The following is a 22,502-nucleotide window of genomic DNA, read 5'->3' as shown; positions in this document are numbered from 1 at the left end:
ACTACAACCGAATTTAAGTTGAGAGAACATATGAATTACGCTGGATGTAGTCTTAAATTACATAAGTGAATAGCTGCAACTCTAATTTATATAGTCCAGATATATTTTATTGAATCTTTAAAATAGGAAACCGAATAGCGGGACAGTCATTTCACTTAAAACCTGTGTGACTCATTGCATTTAAAAAAAAAAGTAATCAAAGAAACGGTGATTTCACACTTGATTAAAAGAAAAACCACACAGAATGCCACCCAGAATGCATATCTCAATATGGAGACGGTTTGTACTTGTTGCACCTGTCTCCAGTCAGGTGGCGGTCGCAGGTGAGAGTGTACAGGACCTCGACGCCGCCTCTCTTGGCTGGGCAGGTCAATCTGTGTGTCCCCTGTCTCAGGTACCTCAGACATGATCCCAGACGGTCGTCTCTGCCCCAGTCTTCATCCCAGACTTCAATCTTCAGACCCAAGTGTGTGTCCACCTTCGTGAATAAAAATTGTTGAAATTAAACCAAAATAATATCAAAACACATTATATACCCCAAAGTCAGTTTGGTCAACCTTACATGCATTTTTTACAAAATGCTTGCTGATTGGTGCCTTTTTAAAAATATGCCAACACTGAGTGTTGCGTTGAATAAACATTCACAAATGGAATTTTTTTTTTTGTCCACTTGCTCAGTGTCCTATGCAGATCACCAATTTGCAGGTATAAAGGCTGGTTTTCACTACTGACTAATCATGTCAATCCACAAGATAAGCCCGGCTAGTTGACACATAGCGTTTCATAAGAAGGTATATAAAAAGTCGTTTATGAGTGAAAATTCAGTAATTCAGCAACAGTGTGGAAAGTGGAAAAGTCAAAACATGTCTAGAAAGGAGAGCCACAGCCTTCTGAATGTGCTGCTAGAGTTCTCCCTAAGACCAGGAAAGTGGATCACGTCCCTCCAGTTTTCAGCGCTTCAAATTCTCACGTTAGTTTAGAAAGCACTCAGTGTTTTAGGGCCAAAATACATTTCTAATCTGCTGTTCTGTTATAAACCATCGAGGGCTCTCAGATTATCTGGGAGAGACCTGTTTTTATGATCATTATATCTAGAAAAAACTTCCAGAAAAACTTGATATCCGCCCCAAGTCTCTGTTCTTTTAAATCATCGCTTAAAACTTTTCTGTTTGCCACTGCATTTTATTGAGTTAAACTTAGGCCTGTTTATTCATATCTTCAACTGCTTTGTACCTTTTATCCTCCTTTGTAATCTGGTTTATTCTATTTTTTCTCATTTTTTACCTTCAATTTTATTATACACTTAAAAAACCAAGTTAAATGTGTGTAAATTTATAATATCTTGAGTTTCTTTTCTGAATGCCTTTATGTTTCATGTAAAACACTCTGAATTGACCTGTAATTAAAAGATGCTATACAAATAAATACAAAATATATACAAATATATACAAACAAATTTGCTTGATGGTCTTTTAACATCACAAAGGTATTACTACTTAAACGTTGAGTACTTAATTTCGGAGAACTAAACATAATTTAAAAAAAAAAAAAATATATATATATATATATATATATATATATATATATATATAATTTTTTTTTTTTTATTATTATTTTTTTTTTTTTCCCCCCAAGATTTACATTAAAATATTGATACTGTACCACTCGCATTTCTACATGATAAATATGAAGCTACAGCCAGCCATTTAGCTTAGCTTAGCACAAAGACTGAAAACGGGGGGAAACAGCCAGTCTGGGTCTGTCCGTAGGTAACAAAGTCCGTCTACCAGCACCTATATACTAACTAACTAATTAACACTAAGCTACCGACTTTACTGCCTTACAGAAGCAAAGAGCAGTGAATGAAGTTGAGAAAAAAGGGTGTAGTTGCGTAAGCTGTAAAATCTTAATTTTATGTTTTGTTTTTTCTTTTTACTGATTATTAATCGGTATCACAGACCTCACACTAAACTTCAAAAGTCCTGCACTCTACGTTTGACCAATCTAACAGGCGCAGGAAAAACATTACAAAAAAAATGAGCTTTTTCTTCTTCAGCTCCCTTGTCCATTTGAACTAATGAGCTAGTTTAAATTTATTAATAAATTAATCTTTAATTAAATACCTTTAAATATGTGAATTAAAAGTAGCTTAACCACATGAATTCATGTGAATTCCACCACAGTCAGAGGCTGCAGAGACAGCAGTTACTGCCTTGATGCTAAGCTAGGCTCGTTGGCTTTTTAGCAGCGATAGTTTATCTGGTGTTACTTTCTTCCTCCATTATGGTTTAAGATTCAGCTACTGTCTTGTTTATGTTGCGTAACAATCTCAGTTACTAAGCTGTTGGGGGAATCAAAATGTATTTTCATTTTCAGGGAAACAGGAAAAAGCTAAACAAAAAACTAGAGCTATGCCACGCCTCAACTAGCCAGAACCCACTAGGTGGGTTTTTATATGTTTTCTGGTTTTATCCCCAGAAATCATACATTCCATGGTATAATAATTTTTATGATTAGGTAAGATGTTGAAAAGTAAGTACCTTAACTCAGTTTTGACCAAATAGTTACCATGGTTTGGCTTTGTAGGGCAGTGAAGCTTAATATTTATTGGATAGACATACGAGTGGTATCAGTTTTTTTCATCTAACTCTTATTTGCAAGAAATCAAATAAGCATATTTCCCAAAACGTCAAACTATTCCTTTAAAAAAATCATTTAGACCTCAGTGGTTTTTGAGGTTGCATGTGGAATTAAAATGATTTCTTTTTACTGTCAGAGGAGAAATTTGGAAGCTGATCTGTGACAAGAAGATTAGTACTGACATTGCCCAGATAGTAACGTGCGTTCCAGCGAGGGTAGTTCGATTGGATCACACGGGTCTTGCGGTAGATGGAGCCGTACCACATTTTGGCATACCTGTGAGATGGAAAACATGGCAAAGCAAATAACTGTATCAGTATTTGCATCACGTTTACCCTGCCCTCTCTCTGTATTTTGACTTGTTCTCTACGTACCCCTCAGTCTTGCCCCAAAAATCTCCTTTTAGACGCCACGCTCGGACAATGGTCACCACCAGTGTTCCCCTCCAGGCCCTTTCAGGACAGCACCTGAAATCCAGGTTAGGGTAACTGCGGCAGTATGGTTGTCTGGTTGACCTCCTGATGGCGTTGTCTTTTAAGTACTGCTCTATGGCAGCCTTCAGTGCCAGCTTTTGTCTCCAGTCTGACAGCAGCTCGTGCAGTGGTCTTAGGGAATACCCAACAACGCCAGGGACATCCTTGAGGGTTTTCAGCCAATTTCGGTAGCCCAGGGAGTTGTTATGGGTGAGTGCAACAGCCCCCCCCCAACCTGTGCCTCCTACCACCTCTGTGTAATGCTGGTGAAGTCCAGAGCTGTATGAGGAAGCGACATCCTGGTTCTGTAGGACTTTGGTGCAGGTGTTGTGACCAGCGCGCAGTTTTGCCTTCCCCAGGCCTACAGTGAGACCCAGTGATATGCATCTGTGCACCTAGGTGACAAGAGGGGATATTAGATGTTGTTTTTGGTACAGAGTTTATGAATGTGTGTTTACTGCCTTCCGTAGATATGTGTTACACATACCTGGTACGAGGAGAGGCCATTCAGTCTGGACAAACATGTACGTGTAGCTGTGACTCGCCTGAATCGCCCCCCAAGATAAACCTAAAATCACAGACAATAAAATGTTGTTACACAAAGAAATATGGTTTCATTTATTCGCGCGAAGTAAGACAATGAAACTGATGTGTGTGTGTGTCTGTGTGTGTGTGTGTGTGTGTATGTCTGTGTGTGTGTGTGTGTGTGTGTGTGTGTGTGTGTGTGTGTGTGTGTGTGTGTGTGTGTGTGTGTGTTTTAACCTGGCGGATATAATGTGTGCCGTAGGTCTCTATCAGCCGTCTGTACTGGGGCCTGTATGAGTAGCTGTAGGATTTGGGCAGCCTTTCCACATCCCTTCTGAACCCAGAGCTGAGGGGCGGTCTGTTTGACACACGGTACCTAAATGCAAAAAGACGGCATAATAAATTACCTGCGTGTGCAAACTTAGACGATAAATATGACACTCTGCGGGGATGCGGGTTTACACCCCACCTGTAACGGCTACAGGTCGTCCTGTGTGTGCTGAAGGTGTAGCGGTCCTCTCGGCTCCTGGCTGTAGCAAAGTTATATGCACTGGAACGTGTTCCCCCGACCTGCAGGCTGCTAAACTTCTTCAAATCTAGTCCCAGCTGTAAAAAAAAATCAGGGCATGAGCTCTTTGGTGTCCAAATGAAACAACCACGATGCAATATATTAAGGGGTCATTTTAGCCAAATCACCATAAAGGTTTATTTTCAGAGTTTTGGTTTTATCTGATTAGGAGTTATGTGAGATTTTTGCTGCCATCCACCTTGTCGTCATTGACCTTCACTGCCATACAGTGCTGACAATACAGCAATAATTTTGTTTTTAGTGCTTTGATCATTCACTCTAACTCTATTGCTGTTGAGATAATAGCCACACTAGAGCTGCGGGTCCAGGGGTGGCATTGTTGGCTGGTTGGTCCACCACTTTGGGCCAGACTGGAATATACTGACAACTATTGGATGGATTGCCATGGAATTTGGACAGACATACACTAGCACCACCAGCAAGTATATAGTGGTGGTTTTCAATAAAATATCTCAAAAACTGTGGGATGGATTGCACTGAAATTTGTTTGATGCTCCCTGCAGGATGAATCCTACTGACTTTGGTGATCCCTTGACATTTCCTCTAGCGCCATCAGCAGGTCAAAATTTTAACTTTTCCAATATTTTGGTTTATGACCAAATACCTGCAAAACTAATGATGTCCCCATCAGCTTCAGCTGCACATTATATCTGTGGTAATTATGCTAAGAAGCTAAACTACATAAAAGAAACATCAGCTTATTAACGTTGTTATTGTGAGCATATTAGCATTCTGAAGTTAGCATTTAGCTCAGACCACCCCTGTGCTGAAGCACAGCCTGCCAGAGCCACGTAGCATGGCTGTAGACTCTTCGTCTTGTTTAGATTTAGGTTGTCAGTGCATTCAGCACCATTTCCCGTTATTTTACTGGCAGCAGAAGTTTCATTGACTGAAGTCTTGACACCTCAGCAAATAAAAATAAAACTGCGTGCAATTAGGTAACTCTAGGTAGTGTTACATACCTTCCAGCTGCTGCTTTCCTGGTTGGTGTATGTCCGAAGCAGTGAGCTGTGGACATAGTAACATGAAATACCATGAAACACTTTTAAGCTTGTGATTTAAAATCAGATCCTAGAATATAAACAATGAATGGGGAGCTGACTATGTGGAGCCATAAGATACTGAGTTGAGTTTTCAAAACATAAAGGTCACTTGTCCTAGCACTGCTAATGTTATACGTGAGAAATTGACAGTGTGGGAAGAAGAACTCTCATCTTTTACTTAAGTAAAAGTTGCCATACCACAGTGTATAAGTACTCTGTTAAGAGTAAAAAGTCATGCATACAAAATTTTACTCGATTAAAAGTACAAAAGAATTAGCTTCAAAATATTCTTTAATTATCAAAAGTACTCATTATGCAGAGCAGCCCAGTTCAGAATATTATATTATTGCATTATCTTGTATTGATGCAATTTCACTTAAAAGTTGCAGCTGGTAAGGGAGGGGCTCATTTTAACTACTTTATACTGCTGGGTAGTTAAATATATAATGATACACGGCGTGATTAACCTGTTAAAGGGCCCATGGGGGAAAATTTGCTGTGCTGTGAATACATCATAATATTTACATCATAATATGAATTATATTTTGTATTTATAATCTGAATCTGCAAAGTAACCAGAATAGTGAAGTAAAAAGTGCAATATTTGCCCCCAAAATGTAATGGAATAGAAGTAAAAGTACCTTAAAATTGTACTCAAGTACAGTACTTGAGTAAATGTACTTAGTTAATTTCCACTGTTGGAATTTGGATGGTAGTCATCATCCAGAGACACTGATGTAGCAATAACACTAGCATTCGAAGAATTAGATTTAAAGATGATCTATTTAAAGATTTTTTGATCAATCACTATTTCAAAGCGCAGTAAAGATGGGTGCATGTTAGGAAGTATTGACTGATCTGTGTTAGGGCACTGGAATAAAACAAACCAAAAAAAAAACTAAAATATGAAAATGCTCACAACACTATGAGTATTTTCGATTCTATATCACAGAATACCTGACAGAGGTGTGAGCACTGCTGTAGAGATTAGTACTGCAGTGGGTGAATACACGCCAGTCCACTGCAGAGACTGGCAGCTGAAAGTAAAGGTGAAAATAAAGACCACCACGGTTAACATGCAAACAATATAACAATTTGCTGCTGTATGTTTAAATTTGCCTTTTTGCTTCTCTGACAATAAATTACTTTCTGCAGCCTGTTGCCTTGAAGAGGGTTGGAGCAGAGAGTACAGGTGCCTTCTGGGGTGAGGTAGGTCCTCACGTCGACCGTGTAGGCTCCTTTCCGTCGCAGGGTGACCACATCGAAGCCCTCCCCAGCCAGGTTGTAACCTGGTACGAAGGGAGCGGACACACACTGGCTGCGGGTCCCAGTCTGACAGGAGAGGACAGGGGAGTGGTATGACAGAAAGAGGAGGAGACTCAGGCAGAGAGGGACTGGAGTTGAAAGAGTGAGCATGGCGGGGGCCAAAGAGGCACTGAAACGAGAGAGTAGAATGGGAAATGAGCGAGTATCATTTCAGCTGTGACGTTCATCATTAAACGAGGTTAACAAGGACTACAATGTCTTTTTGTAATCAAGAATTTCAATTTCCGTCACCCGGTATGGGGATAAAAATGTCAGTTCCCCATTTAACAGCAATGAATCTGTTATATATTTAGTTTACTATGATACCAGGATTAAGTGCATGTTGATGTTTTCTCAATATATCACCAAAATTACAAATAATTCGATCAAGGAGTTTGATAATTAACAAAAAGTCATAATATTTCAGAATGCAACTACCAATTATTTTCATTATGAATTTACCTGTCAATATTTTTTAAAATGAATCGATTAATCACTTAGTTTATAGGATATCAGAAAATATTCCAAGTCCCATTTGAAAACATCCAAGTTGATGTTTTCAAATATGTTGTTTTGTCTGACCCATAGTCCAGAACCCAAAGATATTCAGTTTTTAATGATATGAAACAGAGGAAATCTGAAAATTCTCAGACTGGAGAAACTAAAATGACAGAATATCCGGAGGTTTTTGCTTGAAAAATGACTTAAATGATTCAACCATTATCAAAACACCTGCAGATTAAATTTCTGTTGTTTAACTAATCAATTAATACACTAATCATTGCATCTCTAATAATATTAACACTTTACAGTAACTGGGTTCACTTGTTTTTGCTCTCTCAGATGACCCTCTCCTCTTGCTGTGACGCTCTGGGAGTCTGTATCTGTCTGTATTTGTCTATCCCTCTATTCGTTTGCATAATCTTTGACGATATATTGCAAAATGTTCAAATGTTCTGTTTCTGGCACATGTTCAGTAGCCCTGGCTCTTCAGTTTTAGGACATGGCAAGCAGTGCCCGTGCAGGTGTAAGTACGATATTTAAGCTGAAACATAAAAGCTTGAGCTGCATGATTAAGGATTCTGCAGTTAAGTCAATACAAGGAGTGCTGAGGTATCATGATGATGCAGACACAGCTATTTTTCATCAGGTACACGCAACTCAATTAAAAATAAATAAATACAATAGATAGAAAAAAAGAGTCTGTGATCATATTGTGTAGCTCTCAGCCACACTAGTCTCCAAAAGAATCCAAAAATCCCTCGATGGTCAGATGACGCAGATTAAAAAAATTAATTATTTACTAATGAAGAAAAGGATATCGCAAAATCTTGGCAAATAAAACAGACTTCCATGCAAACCAAGCTTCTTTTTGTATTGAAAGGACCCTTGAAATGTTAATTTATGTGCATGATTTATTGAAAACAAGATTACCTGTGCAGGCCTCAGCAGAGTTTCTGAAATACTTCTGCCGTGTGAATCTGCCCCGCGAGCTGGAGATGTGGAGAGCGTGTCAGCCGAGGTTTTGGTGACACCGTCCAGACTGCAGGTAACGGCACTTATATACATGACATCATGTGAGGAATCCTGCTCACAGAACTGTTGTTATTGTCACCTAGGGAGCAATTCTTGCCATGAATGCAAAAAAACAAAAAAAACAAAACCAAAACAAAACAAAGCTTAAAAAACAGGAGGAACCACATCTTACATTTCGGGGAAACGGGCAGCGGAAATCACAAACCTTCCCGTAAACTTCAAATTGGTAATGACAAGCTTGAATGGCAACATTTTCTTTTTGCAAGGAACTTGAAATTTAAATATTTAGTCTCCACCCTCAATCAATCCTGGCATATTATAAAAAGTATAAACTGTGACTTCAATTTTTGACATTCATTACATCTGCATTTAGACTTCTTTAATTACAAAAACAAAAATGATAAAGTATAAAGTTTTGATTCCCAATTCTAGATTACGTTGAAAAAAAAATCTTTTGAGCATAAATGTGGAAAACGGAAGGTGCAAAACGAGGGACAGTGAAGAAAAGAGGGAAAATTTGCTTCTTTTTTCGACCGCCGATAAGCCATTGAATTCTCCATCAATTGAATCATTGCACACGGCGACTGACACTAACAGCGTGTAGGCTATTCATGCACAGGCGTACACACACGTACACACACAGATACACTTTTTCCTTTCATGATAACTTTAGGTGTCATTCAACCAGTCAATGTACGGACAGGCGGCAGATAGGGATACTTGGTTGCTGTGTCTCTGAGCAAAACATTTCAAGTGTCATAGATAAGGGTCTGAATACTAACGTCAATGTGATATTTCAGTTTTTCCTTTTTAGATAATAGCCACATTTTCCTTTATAATTTGCCAAATATTCAAAAATTCCATTTTTACTTCGTCATTATGGGGTATTGTAGATTGTGTGTAGATTGATGAGGGAAAATGTTATTCATTTTTTTTATTTCGGCATAAGGCTGCAACATAACAAACTGAAAAAATTGGAGGGGTTTGTGTCCTGTGCAGCTCTGCTTCCTGGGTCATTTCTCAGTTCCATGATTTCATGTTGCATTTCCTGTTTTATTCTGTGTTCCTTGCCCTTTTTTCCTCTCGTTTCAGATCCCCCGCTTTCCCGCCCTCGTGTGTTTCCCACCACTGTGATTGGCTACCCTGCCCCTCAACGTGTTTCACCTGTGTCTCATTGTCTTCCCCTCTCTCTGCGCTCCCTACCCTCTTAGCCAGTTCGTCGTCGCTCTCTGCAGCAAGTGTTCCAGCGATTTCCCAGTGTTAGCTTTCTCTGCGTGACTTTGTTAGGGCTGTTTTTTTTCCCTCGCCTTTGCTTAGCCCTCTGGTTTTTGTTTGCCTGTTCCTGATTGCCTGCATGTGTACCAAACCTTTGCTCAGTAAAAACTCTTGAGCTTTCTGGAACCCAGTTTCGTTTCTGAGTCTCGGTTTGAGTCCCTGCCTTCTGGGATCAGTGTGATTGTTTAATTGCTACTTACTTCCATACTTTACATTCCAGGTGTTCCTTCACAGTATGTCCTCTATTGAGGTGATTGTGGGTGTGTACTTTGGTAGGGTGTTTGAAAAAAACAAAACACGGAAGGAGATGCCACAAAACTAATTTGCAACAAAAAAAAAAAAAAAAAGGGCACATCCTTTCCTGTTCGCTTGACAAAAACTTATCGTGTTTCCTGAAACATAATGATCTGCTGCTAGCTGCATTGCAGACAAGATGCGTTCATTTAGTTTAGGGCCCCTGGGAGTTTCAGCTTGGTAAATAGGAGCAACGTGGAACACCCAGCGTGAGGCCCTTGGTTTACCGCTGTGATTTTTAAGACGGCTATAGAGTGAAATATATTTACATCCCTGTATCTTATATTACTATTATGGGTTTTGACAAGAAGCAGAAAAATAAACTTCACAAAAACAATTGGATTATAAAAGTGAAAGTAGGGGCAAGGGGAATTTGCAACCACGTTGACGCCGCTAGACACTGACTGCTGTGGTGAGAGCCAGATGGGCAGATCTGTAGCCTGCTTTTCAAAGGTGTGGATGTGTTTTTCTGGACACACTAGCGGAACTGGCACCACTTTGGTCCAGATGCCTCTGGAATTTTGTACAGAAATAGTCATGGTCCTTAGAGGATAAACTCTAAAGAGTTTGGCGATCCTTTGACTTCCTGTATTACCGCCAGCGGTTCAAACTTTTCACTTATTCAGCAAAAATTTACTTCCATAACATATACAGATAGTAAAGTTGTTTTAAAACCGTTACATTTCTAAACAAAGTAAGACAATCCAGTTTTCTACTTTCAGCCATGCAAGAACGGCATACATTTTATCCGTAGTCGCCCTTATTGGACAGCGGGGTGCTAGTCGTGCTGCTCTACTCTGCACTAATTGAAGATTATCCAACTCAGTTTTAGATTGATAGCCCACTAGTAGCGTTTAAAATAGACAAGAGAAAATCTACCTCTAAAAGTGCAGTGATATTGACGCTCACATATCTAATATATGAGCGTCAATATCTATAAAATAGGATTCTGGGAATACTCAAAGGGAGACGAGACAAAACGTAACAGATCGCAGGTGTCGTCGTGATTGTGCATCATGAATGTGTTTTAAAACGGCGAGAGAGAAATTTATTTGCCTAACTAAGTAGTTTAATATTTTTTCAGGAACACATCTGTGGTCGGGAGTCAGTTTTTTTTTTTGGATGCCTTTTAGGACAATCAAAATTTCCATCGATGAAATAGAGGAGACTGAGAATGGGCAAACATTGTCACAGCCTCAGACTTATGTTAATTTTTTATATCATCCGGAAAATATTGTAAACTCCATCTGCTGCTCTCTGCGAACAGAGCCAATTTTTTTTTTTTTTTTTTTTTGTCTTGCTCAAGGGCTCTTTTAAAGCAATTCCAGATTAACAGCATTCGTTCTGACTGGTTAACAGGCTGGTTCTGACAGCTGGCTCATGAATGAATAATCAATTTCACTTTCATTTATTTTCAGTTAAGCAGGTTGAACACCTTCATTCTTCTTACGGTGAGTTAGTCGATGGAATAACTTCTGCTGACGTTTCTATTTCATGTGCAATTTCTGTACACCTGAGTTAGTCCACTGTAGCTAATATTTTCCTTTGATCCACCTGCAGGCTGGTGTAAGAAATGATTTGCATTTCGAATAAATATTTGATCACCTTTAATAGATTAATCTAAATGAAGTAGATTTAAGCCTCCTCGAGGAATTACATAAACTAATTTTATTCAAATTGTGAGGCTTGTTTCTCCAAACATTAATGAATGAATGAGTCTGTTTAATTACAAAAGCACAATTGCAGGGTAAATCAAACAAACCAGCAGTGTGGAAAGACAAAATAATACTTTTTAAACCAAAATTAGTGCGTATATGCGGATTTTTTTCAAACGTGGGTAAAGACTTGACCTGAGTTGACTCCTTTCCCATTGCCAGCAGATGAGTTTGCCTTTGTATTTTTTCTTTTTCTTTTGTATGTCACGAACCCGCCAGAAAACAAAGCTAGCAGACAGTGGAAAGCAGCATGGAGGCCAGTAACTATGCTCGAGCCCTTACTTTTTAAATACCTTTTACTTCTTTGTTATATCTTTTACTTTTTCCGCAGTTTTTCACCCCTATTTTTACACCTCACTTTATTTTATTAAAATATTATTTATTGACGTATTCACTTATGTTTTTGACTCCGTGATACTACATTTTAGTTTCAGGCTAAAAAGAACAATCGCTCTATGTGCCATATGGCAAGCAGCGGGAATTGAATGCATGTTCATACAACTATTGGAAATATCTAGCCGGAGGTTGGCGGCTGTGCTTGAAATGCCTGTTGCCAGTTAATAGTCTGGGACTCACAAGTTGTTCAACTGGCCCGGGTTATCTTAATTATTGCTACTAGCTTCCATTTCTCACCAGAATTCGATGTGTGCAGTGAGCTAGCGTGAATGCTTAGCCCCATTTGTGACCTCAGCACGCCAGACGTTACTCCGTGTCCGAAATCACTCACTATTTACTATTTAGTGCGCTACATTTATCATCTGCCATTTTTATATGAGTGTCCAAATTCTGAGTGCATAGAATTGTCCACTATGATACCCTTAAAAAAATTTTCCACAATGGAACAAGAGTTATCATGTTTGCGGCCTTCCGCGGTTTTTGGGAAACAATCCGTCAGTGCGACCTGTCGCCTTCAGTAACGGCAAAATTAGCCATCGTGCGACTACTGGGTGTCGTAGCCAGTTATGCTCGGTGTGAATGTCGGACTGTCGGTCTCTGAAGGTTGAAGGAAGAAACTGACGCTGGAAAGGTGAGGGCTGAGCGGGTTTCTGAGGCAATTCGACCAATCAACAAGCAGCTCTGACGTCCCCCATCACAGTGAACGAGGGAGTGATTTTGGAGGAAGCCTTCGATTTGGTCACACAGCTTTCCTCTGCAAAATCCTTGGGGACAAAATCAAAACCTTTTTTTTTTTTTTTTTTTTAATCATCATCATCCAGTAACAGATTGTATATTCAAAGGCATTTTGTGATCTCACAGATTTCCACAGTCTGTATGGAAAGACAAAACATTTGCTCAGGGTGAAAGCATTTCCACAGACTGCATCAACCGCTGCAGTCGTTCTGGGCCAACAGTACATATCTGTGGGCTCGCAAAAATACCTTCGAAGATGCAACCCGCCACTGGATTACAATTACATTTTCCCCTAAGATTTTTCTAAGGATGGTGTGTGACCAAATCACAGAGAATGTTATTCTGAGGTCGCTAATGGGGCTGGCTAGAACTGACAGGGCGTCTATCAATGTGTGGTGTGTTGTAAAAAAAAATGCGAGGATGAGTTTCACTCACCTCTGGTAACTGGTTTCCACTGAGTTGGTTTTTCTCAGGGTCTGAATTATTTTGTAAATCTGAGATTTCAGTTTTGGATTTAAATAAATGTACCAACCTTTCGAAACACTCTCTTCATTTTGACATTATGGATTATTGATTAGGCAGTCTTTTGGAATTTTATCCATTTGTAATTAAATTTACAACAATAAAATGTTTAGGTGATGGGTCCTGAACGAAGCCACTGCACTTCAACTCCTCTTTATGGTCCCCTATGTCTCTAAGGAAATGGGTGTTTAGGGCTCCTTCAGACTGAAATAATTCACCTGTACATATTCGTTCTCTGTCTCCATCGGGCTTATTTATAAATGTTCAAAGTCTCTTATCTTTTAAGGATGCAACTCTTTTTGTATTGTTTTGTTTCGGGACCCCCCTCGAAACCCCTGTCACGTGCATATGGAGTGTGTACAAATATGCAGCTGAGTGCTACATGTACATCATTTGAGGAGAGCCAGTTCAGAGAAGTCAAACAGGTACGTGGAGCTGTCACTCGTTTAAGGCGCCCTCAAATCTAACCACATCTAAAATCTAATCTCTCCAGAAAAGGCAGCACTCCAGTGGTTTCTATTTACGTCTACAGATCAATCAGTTATACCAACTAATTCAATTCATGTCAACAGTAGCTGTGAGATGCTTCCTATCTTCCAGTCGAGTGTTAATCAGCGAGCTGTGGATACAATAAACCGGCAAGAATCACCATTAAAGCGCTTTGATTTTGAAAGTCATTTTCTGCCATTTTAATATAGAATCTGTTAAAATTTGTAGTGACAAATGATCACAAATTAGGAATGGAATTGTCAGGTTTTTAGCCATACTTAAGATAAATATGGACAGTTTAGGATACGTAAGACAGTGTTTACGTGGCTCAAAAGCTCAAATGCTCTTTAAAAACGGAATAATACCCATTTCTCCAGTATAATGCGTGTGCTAGTACATGAGGAGGAGCAACGCGAATTCCGTCCTGGCCGTGGAAAGGTGGACCAACTCTTTACCCTTGCTAGGCTACTCTAGGGATCATGGGAGTTAAGTGCTTAGTTTTAGATGGGGATCCTGTGGGGGAAACTGCGGGAACATGGGGCCGTTCCTACGAGCCATTCGGTCCCCATATAACCGGACTGAGAGCTGTGTCTGTATTCCGTCAGATGAAAAGTCGTCGCAATTTTTCCTGTGGAACATGAATATCTGCACCGAAGGACAAAGTAATTCACCTATTAGTTGTTGAGAGACTTAATCCTGCACTGAACCTAAGACATGAAGGTGCTGGTGGAGGCAAAGTCATTATGATACGGGCTGTGAACAGCAGTTCGAGTCCCGTGGCACCATCCATTCAATATTTGTAGAGATTATATACTCTGGACCAAAGTGACACAACAATCCCAAGAGCCACACTGCTAAAAAAAAGTGCCCAATATAGAACCTTTGAGAAATGGTATAAAGTCCCTTCACTTGTATTTATTTCCTATGACGTCGAACAGGACGTTTAACCTTTAACCCAAATCTGAAGGATTCTTTGTGTTGTAACGATTATTTTCTTCTCATTTAATTACAGGTCATTATGCATGTCCATCATTTCTTTTTGTCCTTAACAAATACACACACACACACACACACACACACACACACACACACACACACACACACACACACACACACACACACACACACACACAGATTTGTGGTAAGGTTCCATGTGTTTTTTAAAAAGAGGAACTCAAAAAAAGAGGAAAAACTTACAAAAAAGGAATTTTCTTTATTGATGGAAGAAAAGCCCCAATGACACAACAGTGTAACAGTTCATTTGAACCGTGATGCTTTTAAAAGCTGCGGAGCCGATTATTAAAACCTGGAAGTTTTCGGTGGTGCCATCTTTGCATATGGTGGGTAATGAAAACAAATGATTCTGTGTTTGTGAATATCTGCAAGGGACAAAAAAAAATTAAATCAATGCTAAATGTAGGGAACTCAGAATAACTGCTCTTTCTTCACCAGCAGGGGTCTGCAATGGCCAGAAAGTGTCTTAAACATCTTAAGAATCTATTTCGCAAAACAATAATACAGATAGAGTAACTGCTTTGGCACACATACTGCAGAAATGGAAAAACAGAACAGGGAAACGTACAGTAAATGGTCCTTTTGAAGACATGCACATACAAAAACACAAGCTTTTATGGACGCTTTCTCAAACTGCGCTCATCATGTGAAACTGTCTCCATGGGTCGGTCACTTCAGCAGAGTCACAGGCACTCACATTTTTATATAATGGCATTGCCATGGTTAATAAAAGCTTGAGGTCTTACAGGAATAATCTGCAATACGCCTCGATGTTAACTGTAATGAGAGTATTCATAGATGTTTCATAGTGCTAGGAACCAAATGTTCCCACATAAAACAATGCGATTCAGCCCGTAAGCTTTGTTTATTGGGTGCTGTGCGTCATTAAAATAAATCAATGGACTGGCTGGGTTGGACTATGTCTATATGTATGTATGTATGTGTGTGTGTGTGTGTGTGTGTGAAGAGGATAGTGCAGTACGTGACTTCCTCCTTTCAGCCAGTACGTAGGATGATGTGGACCCCAGAGTCAGTAAAAACAGGACCGCTCATGTCTCCCACTTTAAGAGCAAAGGAGGCATCTTCAAAAGGCTTCTGCATTTGACCTAAGACAGAAACACAGATACCCCATGTTAAAGCAATTACACTTGTTCTCACATTAAAAATAACAATTCAAGGAATATGTTGTATGCCATCATCTGTATCCTGTGTGTACAGAAATTCCTGCGTTTGCTTGAAATAATTTTTTCCAGTAGTGTATCTTTTACAATACATTTAATTATTATTTAATTATTTCTTTATTTCAATGGATTAGATTTCAGTTTTAGCTGTGGATGTTTCATGTCAGGCGGGATTCTCGCCACCACAGTGCCGGGAAGTGAGAGCAGCAATGTCCGAATGAGAATGAAAGAAAAGAACAACATACAGAAACACTGAAACTCTGACTGACCCTTTAATTATCACCTAATTAAGTACTCCGACTACTATTACAAAAATGTTCACAAATCAAATTTACCTATCAAAATAAAACTTCCTGCCCCAAAGCTCTTCCATTAATTACATTTTGCCATTTCTTTACTTTTGACTTTCAATTTCTGGAAATTAAGTGTGTTTTAAATTAGGGTGTTTTATTGCAACTAAAAAATAACCAGTGAGATGCTGCTGGGACTGCTCAATGAATTACACAAACTGACTGACAAAAACAAAGTGTTAGTCTCTAAACAATTTCTGACTTCCCTACTCAGTCTGTGGCACTTAACTCCAAGGCCTTTTGTTCCTACTTAAGACTTGAATCTTTAAAGAAGAATCCCAAATATATACTTTGATTTTTTTTTCAAAAGCTAAAATAATTTCCTCAAACATAAGTAAATAGAGTATTTGTTGGGGACTATTTTCAGCTGCAGATCAGTGTGGCTCATTTAGGTGTTTTTAATAGTTTTTGGAAAACAATGGGCCTCTATGGCACAGAGCAATAAAATATATTAGACTCTAGCACACAATACTTGTTAGAGGGACATATTTTTTGTTGGCTTGGGTCCTTTCATGGACCCAAACCAAAAATGAGATACAATGAGACAGATCTAGATATTCACAAAACTTGTCCTTTAGCCCAGTTCGTCTTTGTTTCATCTGAAACGTCTAACCAGGGATAGGGATAGGTAATTAGCTTCAGCCGTTACCTGTTACATCTGTTGTTCGGCTGCTTATGTAACAATGTTTATCTATCTGTGCATGTGTAGTGGTGTTTGTATACAGTACGTGAGCATACCTCTGCCAAACTGCCCCAGATCTCCACCGTTCTTAGCTGAGCTGCAGTCGCTGAACTGAGAAGCCAGATACTCAAACTTTTCCTCTCCAGACTTGATCTGTTCTATGTACTCTGCACAGAAAATATAAAAATAAAGAACAAAATAAACATGCTGATCGCTCGGATCGAGCGACACACGCAGCCCACACCCCTACTTACTCTGAATAAGTTCCAGGGCCTCGTCTTTAGTTCGTGTGATATTTTGTTCCCGCCAGGAAGATGGACGACGTGACTGATTATGCTTCACCAGTAGGTGAGAGCACCGTACCTGAGTGTGTGAAGGAAAAAAAGCACAAACTGATCAGAATGCCACAGAAGCAGAGAGTGGTCTTTTGAATGAATCTTTGTTTTTTCTCCTAGATTAGTCAGTACCACTGTTGAATAAGACACAAAGTTTAATAGGCAGTAACTCATGGCTCTTTCAGTGTTAATACATCATTTATTAATGCTTTGTAGTAATAATCCACTAATAAGACCATCCTTTGTGTTTCTATAGTGTGTAAGATCCCCGAGGCTGGTCACTAATTATCTCTTTTAGTCAAGTCAGTGGCTTATTAAAAAGTTACACACACAGGCCTCTTTATTTAAGATTTATCCACATAACCGAAGACTTAATGGCTTACTGGAACATTTGTAAATTATTTATAAAGTGTCACAAGTTTCTTAATTACACTAAGTCGCCTGCAGCTGTAAAAGTTTGTAAGTCATAAAGACTTGTACAACACTAACTGATCAGGTTCAGAGATCTAAATGTTAATTTAACCTCACTGTTTTGCCGCAGGGCCATTCATTACAAACGGATGCTGTGCAGCTTTAAACTTTGTGTAAACCCACAGAGCTTGTTTTTATATTTTAGAACTGATCCGAAAGTTTCCAAAAATACCAAATATGTCAGGCTAAATTTTGCAATGTGTATAAAAAGGTGCACAAGACAGCTACAATATTTAAATAGGATGAAATGCTGCAGCCATAAAAATCATGGCATATTGGGGTCAAACAGTGTAAAGAGCAGGAACAAACTTATACAGAATTGTATTTATATTAATGAGCAGTCAACTGGCAAAAAAATGAATTGGCACTAGTATGATTTTATATCTATCTATATCAATCTATCTATATATAAAACATTTATTTTTACTTTTATTTATTCGATGGTTCCAAGATTTTCTGCTTTTCTTGCATGACAATAAACTGGATATATTTGGACTTTTGATTGTTGGTCGAACAAAACAAACAATATGAATACGGAACTTTTGGTTGTGGGAAACTGTGATTTCCTTATTGTTTTATGACATTTCATAAACAATACAATTAATCAGTTCATTGCGAAAAGGATGGACAAAGTAAACCGATAATGAAAATAAACATTAGTTGCAATGTGGTGTCATCCAATGTCTTATCTAATCCAGCATTCACTAACTGCAAGTAACAATTTTTGATAATTGATCGATCTGCCGATTATTTTTTTGATAAATCGTTAAGTCTATGAAACATTTAAAAAAAAACTTTCATAACATTTATCTGAGCTGAAGGTGATGTTTTCAAATGTCTGGTTTTGTTTGACCAAAAACCCAAAGATATTCTGTTTACAAAGATATCTGAGAAAGAAAAACAACAAATATTCTCTTTTGAGAGGCTGAAATCTGCAAATATTTGACATTTGGAGAAGCGTGTTTCTATTAATGGATAGTTAATGGGAATTATATGATCAACAGGTTATGTACAAACACCAACTTTGGATCAGAATCAACTTCGCCGTTGATATAATGTCACAAGCTGTCCGTAGTAATGCAGGCATCAAATGCGAAACAGGCAATAATCGTTTTGGAGAAAAATGCTGATACAGGAAGGATAAACTATATAACGAAGCAGTGCTATTTCATCGGGTTGACACTGAAACGGTTCTGCAACCTCCTTATCCAAGACCATTCAAAAACAACACAATGGATGTTTTTTTGTTTTGTTTTAAGAGAAACAGGATATTGGACAAAATATTAAAAACCTCCCTGGTCCCTGAAAAGCGCACACCGATACTTGATGTAAACAAAAATATTTGACATGTCGGCTATTTAGACAACACGTTTATGCATTATCTCATTCTGTTATAATTCTTTTTTATTATTTTATCCTAGCACATTGCTCGAAAATATGTGCATTATATGTACAGCTGCACTTTTAGACAAGAATATTACAGATAAAAATGAACAAAATGCAGCTTTATTAAGACTTTTATTACAAACACATGTGATTTAATCCACAATATGAAATCAGCTGGGTGATTTCCCCAGTCTTAAAGGGGTGCTATGATTTCTGCAAACCACCAGGCGTCACTGTTGTTGCTGAGTTCAATGCTGAAACTTTAAGTCCCAAAGCTTCAAACACCTCATCCGCCCATCCCTAATTTTACTCATCACACCACTAAACTAGTCCAGTCTTGTTTTTATGAAATTACGTAATTTGTCACTCTTATTTTGAAAAATGCTGCATAATACACATTCATTGTAATTATTATAATAAGTACATGAAAAAATTACACATAATAACCTTATCTGGTTCTCCACGGCCATCTCCCACTGGACGTTCCCACTGACTAGCATTGGTGATGTGGTTGAAGTAGTACACTTTGCCTGGAGGGGCAAAGAGAGGGAGGAATTAAAGCTGAATTCATTGGTTTTTCTTTTCTTTTTTTTTTTTTTTAAAAACACATGGAGGCAGTGGAACATGCTCAAAACACCAAACTGACATACACCTTATAAAGTTGTTATGGCAAATGTGTTTGGTGATGCACTGGTTCAGAACCCCAGAGTGGTATTGGCTATGACCGACACAAATTGAATAGTTTCTTTGTAAATCTCGTCATATAAAACTCGAGCAATCTGCCATCAGTTGCATTCGTTCAGTCATGGCAGGCTGCAAACTCAGTTCCTACTGCCACAGCATTCCCTGGCCTCATGATACCTCAAATAGAAATTTTTTCGAAGGAATTCTACACAGTGAGATGTACAGGTTTTATAGGCGGGGAAAAAGAGCGCTAGTATTGCATTGAGCCTGAATGGAATTATTGGAATCAGGAGAGAAAAATTTGACTTGGTGCCTCCTTAAATCTGCTAGAAAAAAAATTATTTTACACATCCTGCAGACATTCAGTTGCATTTGAGTTCTTGTTTCTGACCACCTGCTGAATGTAAGTCCAAATTTCAGTCTCCTCCCGGCTCTGTCTTGGTGTACACCATCTCCTGGCGGAAAGATCTGGCTCTTTAGCTGCAAAATGTTCCACTTTTTTCAGCTAGTCCCGAACTTTGTCTGTCTGCTATTTGTACAGTGGGTTTGTCTGAGCTGTTTTTTTTTTTTGTTGTTGTTGCTGAAAACAGTTGCCTGCTGTGGCTGAAAACAGAGTTGATGAGAACAGACTTGTTTGCTGAATGACCAAAACAGTGATCCAAAATAAGTAAAGTAAAATACTGCACAGATTAATGGTTCTGTTGGTTTGTTGTTACTCCATTAACATTAAACAGTCATTTGATTCACTGTTAATATAAAAATATTGATTAGTGCTGCTTTGAGGTATAGAGACGCATCTTTACAGATGAGCTACAGGAGACTTGAGGCAGCACAATGTGATGGGACAGCTGAATATCTTAACAGAATTAGACCCTACAAAGCTTTCTGGCCTCCCAGCATACAGTTACGCAAAAGTTTGAGCACGCCTGGACAAATTCCATATTTTGTTGATTTCTGAAGTGAAAAGAAGTGAATGCAACCCCTGCAGCGAACAGGCATTAAAAGGAACCTTTCTTCAAATGTTAATGCACTGTGCACAGCCAGTGGCACAGGAAACACTGCACAGATAGAGCAAATTCTGGATGCAAATTTCCTGCAGTCAGTCAAGAGAGTGAAAGTGAAAAGGGGCTAGCTTATACAACAGGACAACAAGCCGAAGCTTTTGGAGCGACCCCCACAGTCCCCTGACCTTTACAAAATCTTTGGGTAGATGTTGAACACGCTGTGTGTGTAAGACAATGTAAAAATATCTCAGAAGTTGAAGTGATCTGCAGGAAGAGTGGGTGAAAGTTCCTATATCCAAAATAGAAAGACTCTTAGCTACTACTAAAACCATCTGCAAGCTGTGTTATCTGCCAATGAGAAGGTTAACAAGTACTGACTTAGCAGGGTGCCCAAACTTTTGCACATGCCACAATTTGTTTAATTTTTTCTCTATTTTTTAAGTTCGTGAAATGAAATGTAACATTGTGTTGACATCTGAAGTAGGGCTTAAACAATTAGTTGATTTATCAATAAAAAGAAAAAAGAAAAAGATCAGCAATAGTTTGTCAAGCAAGACGGTGAAAACATTTGAAATTTTGTCTATTTTCAGCTCCTAAAATTTGAGGATTTGCTGCTTTTCCAGTCTCAAGATTAAACATTTTGAACTTGTGAGTTCACCTATATTAGCACCCACTAGCATCTTCCAGTTGATTTTGTATGCAATCAAAGTGCTTCTAAAATTCCCTCTGCATCCTCTCTGAACACATCTTGAGACTTTAGAGACTGTAGACATGTATTCACGAGACACTAAGGTTTATTTTCTATCTATTTTGGAATAAAAACTACTTCTTTCTGTGACTTAACTATAACAATCACTATAAGAACTTTTGTTTAAAAAAATATGATGCAAGGAGAGAGGAAGAGAGTAAATAATAAAAATCAGTTATCAGTACCTTCCAGAATTGAGCAGCGGGGTTGTCAAATCAGAAAACATGCTGATATGAATCAGCAGGATGTGTTTACTAATCACTGTTATAAAAATAAAACAATCATTGTAATTGTTTAAGAAAAATGCTAATTCCAGCCTCTCCACTATTAGAGTAATTGTTGACATTAGAAGATGTCACTCTGGGAAACTTTTGACATTTAATATCAATTAATCGGAAAATTAATCGGCAGACTGTAAGCTGCAGCCCTTATTCGAAGAAAGGCTCCCCTGCAGCAAATGTCTGTTTGCTGCAGGGGTGGTATTTACTTATTGTCACTGCGAAGAAAATCTGCAACATCTATCTTTTGCCCGGGGTTGCCCCACACAGGTGTGCATGCATCTGTAAATGTGCTCTTCTCAGTCTGCAGGTGAGGAACTGGAGCAAAATGACGTCATGCAGGGCCTTGCAGGTCGAATGGGTCAGCAACACACCTAATAACAGTCAAACGCCACATTTAAGAAAACACACCTACAGCACCGAGATACTCATGTTTAGTTTCAGCTTCTCCTCGTTAAACCTAGGCTTTTTTTCTGCCTCGTTTCAGCAGTAAACCTCGATGCTTGGGCTGCTAGCCACTAAGCTAACTTTACTACATGCTGCCATTTAGCAAGTAGGCTAGCTCATTTAGCATCACCTGGTTTCTGTTTCATTACCTGAACTGCGGCTCATTCTTTTCTCCCATCCAGATGGTAGCTTCTCCTCGTCTGCCATTATTTATTTATTTATTTTCCTGCAGCTGCGTTTTTTAAATTTAATTTCAATGTAGCTACCGTGTGACAGTCCGGGATGCAGCTAGGCAAGTTACAACACTCAGCAACCTGCTTTACGGTACGAGTTGTTTTTAGAATCCGGCCCGCCTTTGACGGGGTCTTCTGTCCAGTCATAGGCT

At 38.8% G+C, this 22,502-nt stretch overlaps 2 protein-coding genes across 3 annotated transcripts; both read right to left on the bottom strand.

Annotated features, from left to right (window-relative positions):
* Positions 1 to 265: 265 nt before the first annotated feature.
* On the bottom strand, positions 266 to 6,686 carry LOC120800444 (perforin-1-like). Its single transcript, XM_040146549.1, has 9 exons — positions 6,417 to 6,686; positions 6,228 to 6,307; positions 5,190 to 5,235; positions 4,108 to 4,244; positions 3,876 to 4,014; positions 3,601 to 3,681; positions 3,015 to 3,508; positions 2,823 to 2,916; positions 266 to 478 (listed from the first exon to the last, which is right to left on the bottom strand). The coding sequence occupies exons 1-9, from the start codon at positions 6,684 to 6,686 to the stop codon at positions 266 to 268; spliced, it is 1,554 nt and encodes a 517-aa protein (XP_040002483.1).
* Positions 3,845 to 22,470, bottom strand: pin1 (peptidylprolyl cis/trans isomerase, NIMA-interacting 1). Of its 2 annotated transcripts, XR_005709003.1 has the most exons (6): positions 22,267 to 22,470; positions 19,404 to 19,486; positions 17,019 to 17,127; positions 16,821 to 16,931; positions 15,493 to 15,657; positions 3,845 to 3,867 (listed from the first exon to the last, which is right to left on the bottom strand). XR_005709003.1 is itself a non-coding variant. In XM_040146930.1 (5 exons), the coding sequence occupies exons 1-5, from the start codon at positions 22,322 to 22,324 to the stop codon at positions 15,548 to 15,550; spliced, it is 471 nt and encodes a 156-aa protein (XP_040002864.1). In that variant the 5' UTR covers positions 22,325 to 22,470; the 3' UTR covers positions 14,731 to 15,547. The 2 variants fall into 2 exon arrangements, 1 of the variants encoding a protein (XP_040002864.1); XM_040146930.1 differs by lacking the exon at positions 3,845 to 3,867 and having other exon boundaries at positions 14,731 to 15,657.
* Between the last annotated feature and the right edge of the window lie 32 nt (positions 22,471 to 22,502).

Source organism: Xiphias gladius, chromosome 15 (genome assembly GCF_016859285.1).
Source record: "Xiphias gladius isolate SHS-SW01 ecotype Sanya breed wild chromosome 15, ASM1685928v1, whole genome shotgun sequence".
Lineage (NCBI taxonomy): Eukaryota > Metazoa > Chordata > Actinopteri > Istiophoriformes > Xiphiidae > Xiphias > Xiphias gladius.
The sequence above is the reverse complement of the archived record's forward strand: the minus strand, read 5'-3'. Positions and strand labels throughout refer to the sequence as shown.